The sequence below is a fragment of the Saimiri boliviensis genome, chromosome 7 (genome assembly GCF_048565385.1).
Source record: "Saimiri boliviensis isolate mSaiBol1 chromosome 7, mSaiBol1.pri, whole genome shotgun sequence".
NCBI classification, from domain to species: Eukaryota; Metazoa; Chordata; class Mammalia; order Primates; family Cebidae; genus Saimiri; species Saimiri boliviensis.
In genome coordinates, this window is record NC_133455.1 from 32934771 (window position 1) to 32949217 (window position 14447).

Below are 14447 nucleotides of genomic sequence, written 5' to 3' on the forward strand. Positions count from 1 at the left end.
AAAGACTCTAGAAAAACTGGGAACAGTCGCAAACTGTTCGGTGGCCGGTGCCACAGAAACTAGGACGAACCAAGCCTCTTCCTTCTAACCAAGGGCAGATCTCAGGCTCCCTCGGGAGGGAAAGCGAAGGGCGAAATGCCGGTCAAGTTGCCTAGACTCGGAGGGAAGCGGTGGCCAAAGGGCCCCTCCCCCGCGTCACCAGCCTCCCTATCCCTGTCATGGAGGATTCACCTCAGGCGTTGTGACAAACCCGAGGCGTGTCGCCAGGGGCCCGCCGGGCCGAGGAGGAGCCGAGGCGGCCCGGGGAACTCCAGTCCTCACACGGTTAACGCTTTTCCAAGGAGAGTGGAGGAGGGTCCCCGCCCACGAGAGCCGGGAGAACCTCAGGCCCGAAGCCCCGCCTCAGAGGGCCCGGCCCCGCCCCGCCCCCCGCGCCCCGCCGCCCGCCCAACTCCCGGCCCGACCGCGGGCCGCACCTGCCCGCGCGCACACGCCCCCCGTGCGCCAGGCCTCGCCGCCGTCGCCGCCCTCGGCACGCGCCCGCTGCGGCTCGCCCGCGCCGCCTTGCCTCGGCGCGGGCTACGGCGCACGAGCCGCCGCCGCCGCCGCCGCGCTCCTCGCCGCCGCCGCGCTCCTCCCCGCCGCGGACGCCGCCCCCGCGTAACCGCCGAGGAAGCTGAGGCGAGCCCGGGCCGGGCGCGAGGGCGCGCGGGCTGCCGCCGCCGCCGCGGTTGTTTCCCTGCTCTCCCGCTCCAGCTAGGACGGTCTCTGCCGCCGCCTCCTCCTCCTCCTCCGACCTCAGTCCTCACCACCAGCCTCCCGCTCCTCAAAAGCACCCCTGAGTCCCCACCCCCTCACGCCCCACCCGCGGGAACGAGGCCTCGGGTATTCAGGGGAGTGGCTGTGGGGGCGCGTCGCGGCTCCCAGCTCGGCCAGCCCCTCTTTCAAGACATGGTCTGATCCCCATTGTAAAAGCTGCGCCCCGAAGAGGAGGAGAGAGTGGTGCTCCCTGCCTGGGGCTGCAGGGAGCTCCGTGCTGAAGCTCTTGCATTATTTTAGGGTGGAGCGAGGAGGGCCCTGGATTTTGGGGAGTGGGGGTGGGTGGGGAGGAGGACCCGAGGGGGGCAAGGACTCTGTGGGGGAGTCGGTGAGAGACTATGGGGAAGGACCAGGAGCTGCTGGAAGCTGCTCGCACTGGAAATGTGGCTCTGGTGGAGAAACTCCTGTCTGGCAGGAAAGGAGGGATCCTGGGCGGTGGATCCGGACCCCTGCCCCTGTCTAATCTGCTAAGGTAAGGACGGGCACCAGCTCCGGGGTTGGCACACCTCGTTATGCATTGTGATGGATATACGTCCTCCTCCTCACGGTGATTGCACCTGGTGGCTGCCAGCGATTCATTCTTAAATTAGGCAGGAAAACAGACTGCGTGTATGGAGGGGAGGCATGAGCCTCCCAGTCAGATTGATACCTTAGATTCTTTGAGTAATTTTAAAATAGCCTTCCATCAATGCGTCAGTAAGCTACTTTTCTTCTGAGCCGTGGTGCAGAACTTGTACATGCACTAGTGTTGCTTGAAGAAAATCAACGTTCCACCCGTTTTCCATCAACGTTTATCATATATGTGCAGCTTTGAAACCAGCCTTTTTTGTCTAGTTAAATGAAATTGGCAGAGAAGCTCTTGCGTGCATGCAATTACCCTGCAAAAACCACAGCCTTCTGTGGCTGCTACCTTCTCTTGCAGAAGGCATTTGGTGTGCGTTGGGTTATGATCCCACAAAATGAAGTGAATGACCCTTCTTTTTGGTGAGATGTCTTCAGTACAGGATGTGTGTAAAACTTGATGAGGCAGGTTAGGCAGCCCCAGCAGTACTTTCAGTTACCTGGACATAGCTGAGTGAAACTTGGTTATTACAGCTCAGGATGAAGGATGCCAGGTCGGGATTGGAATAGTGTATGCAATATACGAGAGGCCTTTTAATGTGAAGATGTTGCAGGTGAGACTGGTATTGCTTAGAGAACCTTTCTAAGTTGACATTTAAAAAATTGTCAAGGTCTTCATTCAGCAGTACCTTGTAAATAGTGGGGTTGATTTGGATACTTGAGGAACTATTAACTTAAAAGTTGTATTGATGGACATACGAAATCAGCTGGGAGGAAGGAAGCCTGGAGAGTATTTACTGGATAAAATTCAAGGGAAACTATTTAGTTTCTGAAATCGTGGCTATCCAATTTATCCTGGATATTTTTGGAGTTATCAATTGTCATTCATATCTTCACCTTAAAATATCTCTTGGATAATTCAACTATATTTGTAAAAATTTTAAAAAGCCCAAGTGATTTTCCTGGTTTTAAACTCTTCCATGCTTGCTACCTTTGATGGGTGCTTAATACAAACTTTTGGGTGATGACATTGTGTTCTTTACACAAGTTCTCATAGGTTGTGGTGGTCAGACAGCATAATGAATTATAGGACTAGCTAGCAGGGAAAATGGAAAGCTTCTATTCCAGTGAAATAAATTTAGTTGAAAGTAGTTGATGGGATTTAAAAAAGCCCCATATGTTATTCTGTATACTCGTTGACAGTGACATTTTATTGGAATGATAGTTCATGTCAGAACAATGAATATTTATAGGACATTTTTTCAATAGGTCATAGAGATGACTTGTGTGTACTCCCTTGTTAATCTTCATTTTCAAACACAAGTAGACAGTGTGTGCATGTTTCATTCAGATTGCAGCTTTAATAATTGCCTGTAGTCACATGTAGTTTATATAAAAGCAGTTTATCTCATTATAGTTTTAAGTTACATGTAAAACAAAAATAATTGTCAGTGAAGCAAACATCCTTTAAATACTCCTTTCCCAGTTGTGATTTTTTTTTTTTTTTTTAAAGAATAGATATCAAGTTTTAGGGATAAAATACCAAGTATTTAATGTTAGTGAACACCAAATTATCAAAATCATGACCCCCCAGTGTATATCTTGAATGAGAGGTTTTCTCTTTTACTCTTGTTGCCAAAGGTAGCAATAGTAGCTCTACAACAAAGAATGGACATAAAAAAGTAAACAGCATGTGTTTATTAGAATACTTCGAACCAAGTTGTAAAAATCACAGACAAAACCAGTAACCTTTAAGCTTGCTTTTATCCATCTCATACTGAATAAACAGTGTCTGAAGAAAATGAGAGTTGAAATTGTATTCTTTGGGTGATCATTTGCATAATATGACATTCCTAAGAAGGCACATTTTATTTAGTTGTCACTGTATTTCAAAAATGATTGTCATCAGAAATTTATTGGCAGGATAATGGAAAATGTGGTTTTCCTATCAAACATAATGATACTTTGAAATTTCTGAAGGTTTTAGAATGAACTGTAGAAATGTTTGGCACTTTTCCCCCACTTGCTTTATAACTTGGGTTGCGTAATAATGGTGTCAGACTCTATGCTAAGTGCTTACATGTGTCATCTCGTTCAATTCTTATGTCAACCTTAGGAGGTCCATTCTCATTTCACGGATGAAGGACTAAAAAGATAAGATTAAGGACTTGCTCATGGTGACATAATTCATGATGGCAAAGATTTAAAATTTTGTGATTCAGATTTGTTTTTACCACATTTTAAAATCTCATTCATTGAATCTGTTTTATTCACAAAAATTTATGGCCAGTTTTGGTATATGGCCAGTTTTGACAGTTCAATTTGAACATTTTTTTTGCTATGAAGAATACTTCAATTTGAAATTCCTAAAATTTTGGTATTTTTTTTCTAATTAAACAAAATCTCACAACTGCCCTTTGAGGATTCACTAGACAAGAACTTTTCTGAAGATGCTTCTGATTACTTGTTATCTACTGATAATAATAAATTGTTCTTTGAGCAGTAGCTATATAATGGGGAATCAGGTATACCTTTGGGTGGCACTTCAATTTTCAGCAAAAGTAAGAATGCCGTTGACTAAATTAAAAAACCTCTCTAAACCTCTCTAAGCCTCATTGTTCTGTAAGAGTGGAAATAGTAATAGTGCCTATCGTATAAGACTGTTGTAAGGATTAAATGAAGGGTAAAGTAATGAATGCAAAACATTTAGCATATAGGTGTTCATTGTTAGGGTTTATATTTTTCATGCAGCTCTAAAGTGCTTGACTCTGTTCCTTAAGGCCTTAATGACTAAAGATTTGCTTCATATTGGACTGGGAGTAAATTTTCCATTGCAATCATAGAATCTTCAAATAGAAAGGGACCTTTGATCCAACTTCTCACCTAGTGCAGAAATTTTCTTTGTAACATCTCTTAACTGTTAGTTATTCCAGCCCTGTTAAATCTTCCAATGATGAGATTCATTCTTATTTTTGACAGCTGTAATTATTTAAAAATTTTTCCCTTCATTGAGTTAAAATCCACTTCCCTGTGCCTTTCAGCAGTTGGTAGTAGATTGGCTGTATGGGTCAATATAAAGTAGTCTAAATCAGCTGCCAGAATAGTTCTTCAGGTGCATTTATTTAGCTTTATTGTTTGCTTATAAATCTTTATTTTTCATGGGAAAACTGTCATCTCCATTAACCTTTTATTTGGCAAGAGATCATAGATGTAGAGAACTTAGTTTTCATACTTTTGACTATCTTTTTCTTTCTTTACATAGTCTCAAATTTTGCAATGATTCTCTTAAAATATAGTGACTAGAAATTAACAAAATTCAGTAGATGTCTCTTGACCAGAGTAGAATATTATGGCTGAATAAAAAAACCAAGGACAACAAGTTACAAGAAGCATTTATGGTATGATCTTATTTTTGTAAGAAAAAAATAAGTTTATGTGAACATTTATAGTGTGCATAAAGAAGTCTGGAATGATAAGACACCAGAATGAAGATAGTATTCATCTTTGAGTGGTGGAATTGTTTGCATTTTCTAGTGTTCTGTAATGAATATGTATTATGTAATTAACATAAAATAGCAGCTATTAAAACATGATGCAATGAAATTATTATCTCTTTATTATTTATCAAAGACCTACCTACAGTTCAAAATTTTCTGAGTCATGAAATGGTGTTGGTTCATATTGAACATAGAGTCAATTAAAATTTCTTTGTATTTTTTTTTTTTTTCAATGACTTGTGAAGCCATGATTCCCCTTTCTGGTACTTTTAAAACTGTTGATTGAGCTTGAGTTAGTCCTATTCCATTTTTTTCTGATTTGTTTTAGGTTGTGTTTGTAATTTCTCTAGATCTTTTTGACTCTTTTTTCTTTCTTTTTGACTCTGAGTTTGTCTTTCAGCATATTGACTTCTCTCCTCTGTATCATCCAGAGATTTCATAAGGATGTTTTCTATAACCTGAATTCAACATACCATGATATATCCCCAAAGAACCTCTCTTCAGTTTAGTATAAATTTAAAGTAGCAATCTTTACTCATAATATTTCTACCAGGATTGAAACCACGTAATAGACAATCAGCTATTTATCTCCATTGTTCCTGTGAGAATATTGTGAGGTATTTTATCTACTGCCTTTGTAAATTTGCACTGTGTTTAAGTTTATAGCATTTCTTTGATCTGTCCTTTTAAATTCCATCAAAATCAGTCTCCTTTGTTATGGCTTGTTTCTGGTAGTAAGCCATTGGTAATTGCCAGTATTGGTGAAAATTCCTTCTACCCTCTTGCATATAATTCTTCTGGGTCTAGATATGCATACCTATTTAAAGCAGCTTACTGTCCCTTATGGTCTCTGTTTGGACCTTCAGTAATCTCCTGAAATTATTTGTTTATCCCTTCTGATTTGAAAATGGTCTCAGTAGGGAAAACAGAAGCAAAATAGAACTTGGGAAGAGTTAGATCCTTGGCATTGTTAGATGTAATAGAAAATTCTCTTGTGGTCTACAACTACCTACAGTGTTGTTGTTGTTGTTGTTTTTTTAACTCTGTCAGAACTTAAGGTTAAATTAACTGTTACACCTTCTTTCTCTTTTTCAAACTTAGCTAAAAAGGACATTAGCATTTTTCCTGGACAAGTATATATTTCTCTTTCGTGTTCGCTTGCAGTTATACCTCTTACTACCCTCTTTCCTCCTTGAAGAAATCTGAGCTCAAGGCCGGGTGCGGTGGCTCAAGCCTGTAATCCCAGCACTTTGGGAGGCCGAGGCGGGTGGATCACGAGGTCAAGAGATCGAGACCATCCTGGTCAACATGGTGAAACCCCGTCTCTACTAAAAATACAAAAAATTAGCTGGGCATGGTGGCACGTGCCTGTAATCCCAGCTACTCAGGAGGCTGAGGCAGGAGAATTGCCTGAACCCAGGAGGCGGAGGTTGCGGTGAGCCGAGATTGCGCCATTGCACTCCAGCCTGGGTAACAAGAGTGAAACTGCGTCTCAAAAAAAAAAAAAAAAAAAAAGAAATCTGAGCTCATTAGAGCACTAATATTGAGTTGCCTCCCTCCTTTTTTTCCCTCCAGATTTTATGTGAAATTTCAGTTTATTTAACATATCTTTCATGAGACAGCTGCAAAATCTTTTAAAAAAACCTCTCTTCCTTTGGCACAACTACCTTTTATTCTAAACAAAACCAATTTCCACCTAAAAATGTATATATGTATATTTTTTGCTGAGTATTTAGGATTGAGAATTATTTGTATTTTAATACAGTGATAAAGGTTTATTAATGCCTCAAACTTATTTGATTTTCTTAATGCCTCAAAGAGTTGAGTTTTACATAAGTTGTATTTGGTAAATTCTTGTCAGAAATAAATAATCCAATTCTTAAGATCCCCATATGAAAAAGTAGATCAACAAGAAGTGGGGCAAAATAATCTTCTGGTCACCAAAGACATAAAAACCAGAGAGCCTATAATTTTTCAGATTAGGATTCAGCTCATGGCATTTTGGTGATGAGTAGAAGGAGGTAACAGGCAGCTAGGAAGTACTGTAATTTTCACAACTAGTTGGGCAATTGTGGTTATTGGAACTCAGATATAAGAAACTCACTTTCAGGGAAACTGCATTGGTTAAATAAAATAAATCACAAATAGAGCAGTTAAGCTCCATGAAAATGTTATATCTATAAAAATAGTCAAGTTGCAAGTGGGTTATCTATTTTAGATAGTAATGATGTTTGAAGTGGTGATTGCACCATTATGTTCAGGGAGCTGTATCTGCCAGAGTGAACAGTGCCAGCTGCATGATGGGGAGTAAGGAGAAAGGAGAGTGAATTTTGGTATTGACCTCTTTCTCCACTGAGCAGGGTTTTCAGCTCCCTTTTCAAAACACTGAGGATGATGTGTAGCAGTGAACTAGAACAACCAGCCAGTGACTACTACTCAACCTGTCTATACACTGCACAGTTTCTTGTGTGAGTCAGTGATTTCTTACAGATCACAAAGGCTGATGCAAGTCTTCACTGACATTAAAGCAGAAGCATATAATATTTATTTGTGCCTCTGCTGACTTTAGCAACTTAACCTTTCAGGTGACAGTAAACAATTTGATTAGTTCAGTTATACACTGAAATAATTTTGAGGTACTTTTGGAAAATTCTATTAGAAGCCTATGATAGAACAGTATTCTGAGTATTTAGAAATGGAAGCTCACTATAATGCCAGACAAAGGTTAGAAAAGACGAATTTCATTCTATGGAACCTAAAGATATTTAACACTTAATGCATTTTAGTGTGTCTTTAGTTTCCATTTTGGACATATTGCAGAATGATGTTAGTTAATTAAAATACAGTGAGTTTTTATTACTCATCATATGTTGATATGGGAGAATATTTTATATTTGAAAAAGGAATTTACAAAGAAGACTCATCTATCTTCCAGTTCTTTCTCATGCATGTGAGGACATAGTTATGTAAGCCATACAGACAAGCAGAGGCTCAATGCCAGTTGAAAACTCATTGAATTTTCTTGTGTAATACAGATCTAGAAACTCTTGTTAGTGTCTGCTTTTCTTCTTTGGTGTCAGTAGGATAGCAAATAAATTTTACGTTTGTGTAAAATCTGAGTGAGGCTTTTAACTGAGTTTTGAAGATGGATCAAAAAATGATCAGAGGATAAATTTTGTTTTTCACAGTGCTATGATTTGAATGTTGTCTCCAAAACTCATGCTGAAATTTGTCATTGTTGCAGTGTGAAGAGATGGGATCTGTCTAAACGTGGTGGCTCACACCTGTAATTGCAGGCTTTGGGAGGCTGAGGCAGGAGGATCACTTGAGGCCAGTAGTTCAAGAATAGCCTGGGAAGCATAGTGGGACCCTGTCTCTATAAAAACAAAACAAAAGAAAATAGTCAGGTGTGCATTGCATGTCTGTAGCCCCAGCTACTTGAGAGGCTGGGTGGGGAGGATTGCTTGAGCCCAGGAGTTTGAGGCTGCAGTAAGCAATGATCATCCCACTGAACTCCAGCCTAGGTGACAGAGTGAGTCCCTACCTAAAATAAAAACAAAAACAAAAGCAAACATGTGGGACCTTTTAGAGGTGGTTAGGCCTCTGAAATGGGGACTCTGCGCGTATGAATGGATTAATGCCGTTATTGTGGGAGTGGGTTAGTTATGAGAGGCTGCTCACAAGAGAATGAGTTCAGCCCAATTTCTGTTTCCCATGCTTGCTTGCCCTTCTGCCTTCTGCCATGGGATGATCCAATGAGAAGGTCCTCACCAAATGCTGAGCAGATGCTAGTACTGTGCTCTTTTACTTCCCAGCATCTAGAAATGTAAATCAAATAAACATACATTGTTTGTAAATTACCCAGTCTCAGGTACTCTCTTATAGAAACACAGAATAGACTAACACACTCTGTTTCTTCTACTGCATTGTCCAGAATGTTCATCTCTGAATCTGATTCTTATGAATTGTGCTTTTGTTTTAAATGACATGTCTTCATGGATCTAGTTGTAAATTGGAACTTTGATAAAGCTGTGCAGTAGAGTTACTTGGATTCTATTGTGTTATGAGAGTAGCTTTATTTGAAGTGGTTATTTACTTCTGGTTAAGTGAACTGAAACAAACTGCTTAGACTTGTTACCATTCTATGATCAAATAGGATCAAATCTTGATTGATGGATGTGAGCATAAACAGCCAACTTCTTTTCCTGTTTCTATTTCCCACACCACATTCCCTTTAACCCTCCTCAATCACATCTCAGAAAAAAAAGCCTTTTTTCCTAATTACTACAAGTTCACCCTGGCTCCAGTTTTTGTGCCAGCTGGCATCATCTCTAGATTCCAGCCTATCTCAATATTAAAAAAATTTCAACAGATTTTAGATACAGGAAGTATGTGTGCAGATTAGTTACATGGAAATATTGCATGACACTGAGGTTTGAAGCATGGATTCCGCCACCTCGGTAGTAAGCATAGTACCTAATAGGTGGTATTTAACTTACCCCCTTTCCATCCTCTGTTAGTCCACTGTGTCAATTATTCCCTTATTTATGTCCGTATATACTTAATATTTAGCTCCCACTTACAAGTGAGAATGTGGTATTTGGTCTTCTGTTCCTGTGTTAATTTTCCTAGGATTATGGTTTCCAGCTTCATCCGTGTTGCTGCATTGGACATGAATTCATTCTTTTTTATGGCTACATGGTATTCCATGTGTATATGCACCACATTTTCTTTGTCCAGTCTACCACTGATGGATATCTAGGTTGATTCTACATCTTAGGTTGATTCTACATCTTTACTACTGTGCATAGCACAGCAATAAACATGAGTGCATGTCTTTTTGGTAGAATGATTTTGGGTATATACACAGCAGTGGGATTGCTGTGTTGAATGGTAGCAATTTTAAGTTCATTGAGAAATCTCTACACTGCTTTCATAGACAACCTAAAGAATAAAAGAAGATATTTACAACCTATGTATCTGACAAAGGCCTAATATCCAGAATCTATAGGAAACTTAAACTAGTCAACAAGCAAAAAACAACCCTAATAAAAAATGAGTAAAGTCATGAACAGACATTTCTCAAAAGAAGACATACAAGTGGCCAACAAACATAAAAATGCTTAGCATCACTAGTTATTGGAGAAATGCAAATCAAAACCACAGTGAGATAGCATCTCACACCAGTCAGAATGGCTGTTATTTAAAAGTCAGAAGACAAAAGATGCTGGTGAGGCTGCAGAGGAAAGGGAAAGCTTATACCTCAATGTTAATTTTTCCTCTAACCTCATGGATTCAGTACCCTTTCTTTTCTGTCTCTACCCTACTACCAAAAAGTGTTTGTGGGACCTGATAGTTAATTAATAGTGAAGTTGTAATTGATTGGTAAAGCATTTAGAAAGAGGCAGTTCTTTTCGTATTTTCATTTAAAGAGGCAACAAAACATTAGGCCAAAATAGTAAAGCCATCGAGCTCTTCTGGCGGAACAAATGGAGTGAATTTTGTCAGGTTAGTAAGAGAATGTTGGATACAGGGGGTAATTCTCCCCCCACCCCCCTTTTTTTTTTTTTTTTTTTGAGACAGGTTCTTGCTCTGTCACCCAGGCTGGGATGCAGTGGTATGATCACAGCTTACTACAGCCTCAACACCCCCCAGGCTCAAGTGATCCTCATGCCTCAGACCCCAGGTAGCTAGGATTACCAGCATGTGCCACCATGCGCAGCAAATTTTTTTGATTTTTTTGTAAGGACAGGGTCTCACTGTTCCTCAGACTCCTGCCATACATAGTGATTCTTCTGATGGATCTGGGCAAAGTAAATTGAAAACCTTCTGGAAAGTATTCGCCATGCTAGACACCATTAAGAAAATTTGTAGGCCAGGCACAGTGGCTCATGCCCATAATTGCAGCTCTTTGGGAGACCAAGGTAAGAGGATCACTTGAGGCCAGGAGTTCAAGACCAATTGGGCAACATAGGGAAACCCCATTTGTTGGGGTATGTTGTTGAAGTCTCAAGTGATCCTCCAGCCTTGGCTGTTCTTGAACTCCTGGATGGGTCTCAAACTCCTGGGATCAAGCCATCCTTCTGACTTAACCTCCCAAAGTTCTGGGATTATAGGTGTGAACCACCATGCCTGGCTAATTCTTTCTTCTTAAAGGCCAAAGGGGAAGGGATTTGACTTGATACATGAAAAATGAGAGAGTATATGGCTGGTGATAGAAAAGTCTTTTCTTTTTGCTACTCATTTAGACCCTAGAAATTTTTTATTGGATTATATAAACCCATTTTAGATATAAACATATGATATATTATTTCCCTGTATCAGAAGTTATTACTTAGATGTACAGGCATAGCTCAAACATATTGTGGATTCATTTCTATACCACTACAATAAAGTGAGCCATATGAAATTTTTAATTTTCCAGTGCATATAAAAATTATGTTTATATTGTCCTGTACTCTGTTAAGTATGCAACAGCATTATGTCTAACAAAACAATATATGTAATTAAAAAATACTTTATTGCTAAAAATGCTAATGATAATTTGAGCCTTCAGAAAGTTGTAATTCTTTTGCTAGTAGAAGGTCTGGTCTCAATGTTGGCTGCTGACTGATTGGAATGGTGGTTGCTGGAGGCTGGGATGGCTGTGGCAATTTCTTAAATGAGACAATAATAAAGTTTCACATTTGATGACTCTTCCTTTCACAAAAGATGTTTCTGTAGCCTGGGATGCTGTTTGGTAGCATTTTACCCATGGTAGAACTTTCAAAATTGGAGTCACTGGAGTCACTCCTCTCAGGCCCTGCTGCTGCTTTATCAACTAAGTTCATTTATGTCATGTTCTAAATTCTTTGTTAATGTTTAAGTAATGTTCACTGTGTCTTCATCAGCAGTGTCTTCACCAGGAGTAGATTTCAGTCATGAAACCACTTTCTTTGCTCATCCATAAGAAGCAACTCCTCATCTTTTCAAATTTTATTGTGAGATTGTTGTCAGTCAGTCTAGTCTTTAGGCTCCACTTCTATTTTGCTTGCTGTTTCCACCGCATCTGCAGTTCCTTCCTCCACTGAAACCTTCAAAGTCATTCATAAGGGTTGGAATCAACTTCTTCAAAAACTCCTGTTAATGTTGACATCCTCCCATGAATCGCAAATTAATTAATTTGCAATAGCGTCTCACTCTGTCCCCCAGGCTTGGAGTGCAGTGGCATGATCACTGTGCTCACTGTAGCCTTGACCTCCCAGACTCAGTGACTCTCCCCTTGCAGCCTCCTAAGTAGCTGGCACCGCAGGCATGTGCTACCATGCCTGGCTATTTTTAAAGTATTTTGTAGAGACGGGGTTTCCCTATGTTGCGCAGACTGGTCTTGAACTCCTGGGCTTAAGTGATATTCCCACCTTGGCCTCCCAAATTGTTGGGATTACAGGCATGAGCCACTGCACCTGGCCCACAAATGTTCTTAGTGGTTCTATAGCTGCCACTAGGTATGGCATCTATAACCTTATGAAATATATTTCTTAAATAAGACTTGAAGGAATTACTCCTCAATCTCTGGGCTACAGAATGGATGTTGTGTTAGCAGGCATGGAAGCATTAATCTCTTGTACATTTCCATCAGAGCTCTTGTGTGACTAGCTGCACTACCACTGAGCAGTGATATTTTGAAAGGAATCTTGTTTTTTTTTGAGTGGTAGGTCTCAACTGTGAGCTTAAAATATTCAGTAAACCATGCTACAAACAGATGTGCTGTCATCCAAGCTTTGTTGTTCCACTTGTAGAGCACAGGCAGAGTATATTTGGCATCATTTTTAAGGACTCTAGGATTTTTTGAATGGTAAATGAGCATTGGTTTCAAGTAAAAGTCACCAGCTACATTAACCCTTAATAAGAGAATCTGTCCCTTAAAGCTTTAAAGCTATGCAGTGACTTCTCTTTAGCTATGAAAGTCCTAGATGGCATCTTCCAGTAGAGGCTGTTTGATCTACATTAAAATTGTGTTGTTTACTGTAGTTATCTTTATCAACTATTTTAGCTATATCTTCTGGATAACTTGCTGCGGCTTCCCCATCAGCACTTAATTGCTTCACCTTGCCATTTTATGTTACGGAGATGGCTTTTATCCTTAAACCTCCTGAACTGCTACCTTCAAACTTTTCTTCTGCATCTTCCCCAGCTCCCTCAGCTCTGACAGAATTGAAGAGAGTTAGGGCCTTGCTCTGGATTAGGCTTTGCCTTAAGGGAATGTTGTTTGGCTGTTTTGATCTTCTATCCAGACCACTCAAGCTTTCTCCATATCAGCAATAAGGCTGTTTTGCTTTCTTATCATTCATATGTTTACTGGAGTAGTACTTTTCATTTCTTTCATGAACTTTTCCTTTGCGTTTGCAGCTTGGCTCTTAGGCATGAGAGGCCTAGCTTTCAGCCTGTCTCAACTTATAACATGCTTTCCTCACTAAGTTTATTCATGTCTAGCTTTTCGTTTAAAGTGAGAAACATGTAACTCCTCCTTTCATTTGAATGCTTATAGGTCAGTGAAGGGTTATTCATTGGCCTAATTTTAATATTGTTGTATCCGAGGGAATAGGGAGGCCTGAGGAGAGGGAGAGAGATGGAATGGTTAGTTGGTGGAGTGGTGAGAACACACACAGCATTTATTCAGTTCACAGATCGTTATAACAGATACAAAAATAATGAAACAGTTTGAAATACTATGAGAATTACCAAAACGTGGCACAGAGACATGACCTGAGCACATGCCACTGAAAAAATAGTACTGTTAGACTTGTTAGACACATGGTTCCTATAAATCTTCAATTTTTAAAAAAGTACAGTATCTTTGAAGTGTGCAATAAAATGAAGTATTCCTGTACATATTTATTATATAATCACAGGTGACAGAGATGTGGAATAAAGTTATATCACAGCCTTAATGCCTAATGTGGCTTGAGATTCAAATTTTTAAAAATCTACTTTTCTTTTTAAGAAACTTGTGTTGCAAGTTGGCTTCAGCATCCAGGTTATTCCTAAAACTTATGTTATACAGTACAGGGGAAGCATTTGAAGTTTTCATACCTGTATTCCAATTAGTATTCTTCCACATCGATTTTTCTTTTTTTTGGCCTGATTTCTATTAGTCACTTTAGGTTCTTGTTTGGTACCTCTAGTTAGTAATCTGCATTTGAGATGTTTTATGTATTATACAAATATGCTAAATATAGTATCTAGTGTTTTGAATATACTAAAAAACTGTTCTATTTACTTACAGAATTGTCTCTGTTTTATATAGATATTTTACTGCTAGTGTGGAGATGGCAGTGAGTGGGAGTGTGTTTGGGGGAAGCAGCAAGAATTCTGCAGGGACGTTCTTTGGCTGGGTAAACTCCAGCAGTCGAGGAGCCCAGAGCAGAGTTATTCCTGTTGGCCTGCTTTGGCTATTGACCAGAGTGGGCTGTCATCCTGAAGGTTTATAGAAACTTTGAAGACATAATCAGAGAACGTGAAGAATTACAAACAGTAGTTAAACTATTTCTTAAAATTTTTTTCATGGGTTTGTTTAATGCTATGTATGTA

At 39.9% G+C, this 14447-nt stretch overlaps 1 protein-coding gene across 17 annotated transcripts in view; it reads left to right on the plus strand.

Moving 5' to 3' along the window:
• Window positions 1-438: 438 nt before the first annotated feature.
• ANKS1B (ankyrin repeat and sterile alpha motif domain containing 1B) overlaps window positions 439-14447 on the plus strand; it is a 1271383-nt gene continuing 1257374 nt past the window's right edge. For 9 of the 17 annotated variants that reach the window (XM_039471671.2, XM_003929595.4, XM_010340190.3 and 6 more), the window contains exon 1: window positions 670-1291. In XM_039471671.2, coding sequence (XP_039327605.2) covers window positions 1158-1291 — 134 coding nt within the window. In that variant the 5' untranslated portion in view covers window positions 670-1157. Of the gene's footprint in view, window positions 1292-14447 lie in introns of all 17 variants that reach the window. The other 8 variants (XM_074402366.1, XM_074402367.1, XM_010340194.3 and 5 more) reach the window with 5 other exon arrangements.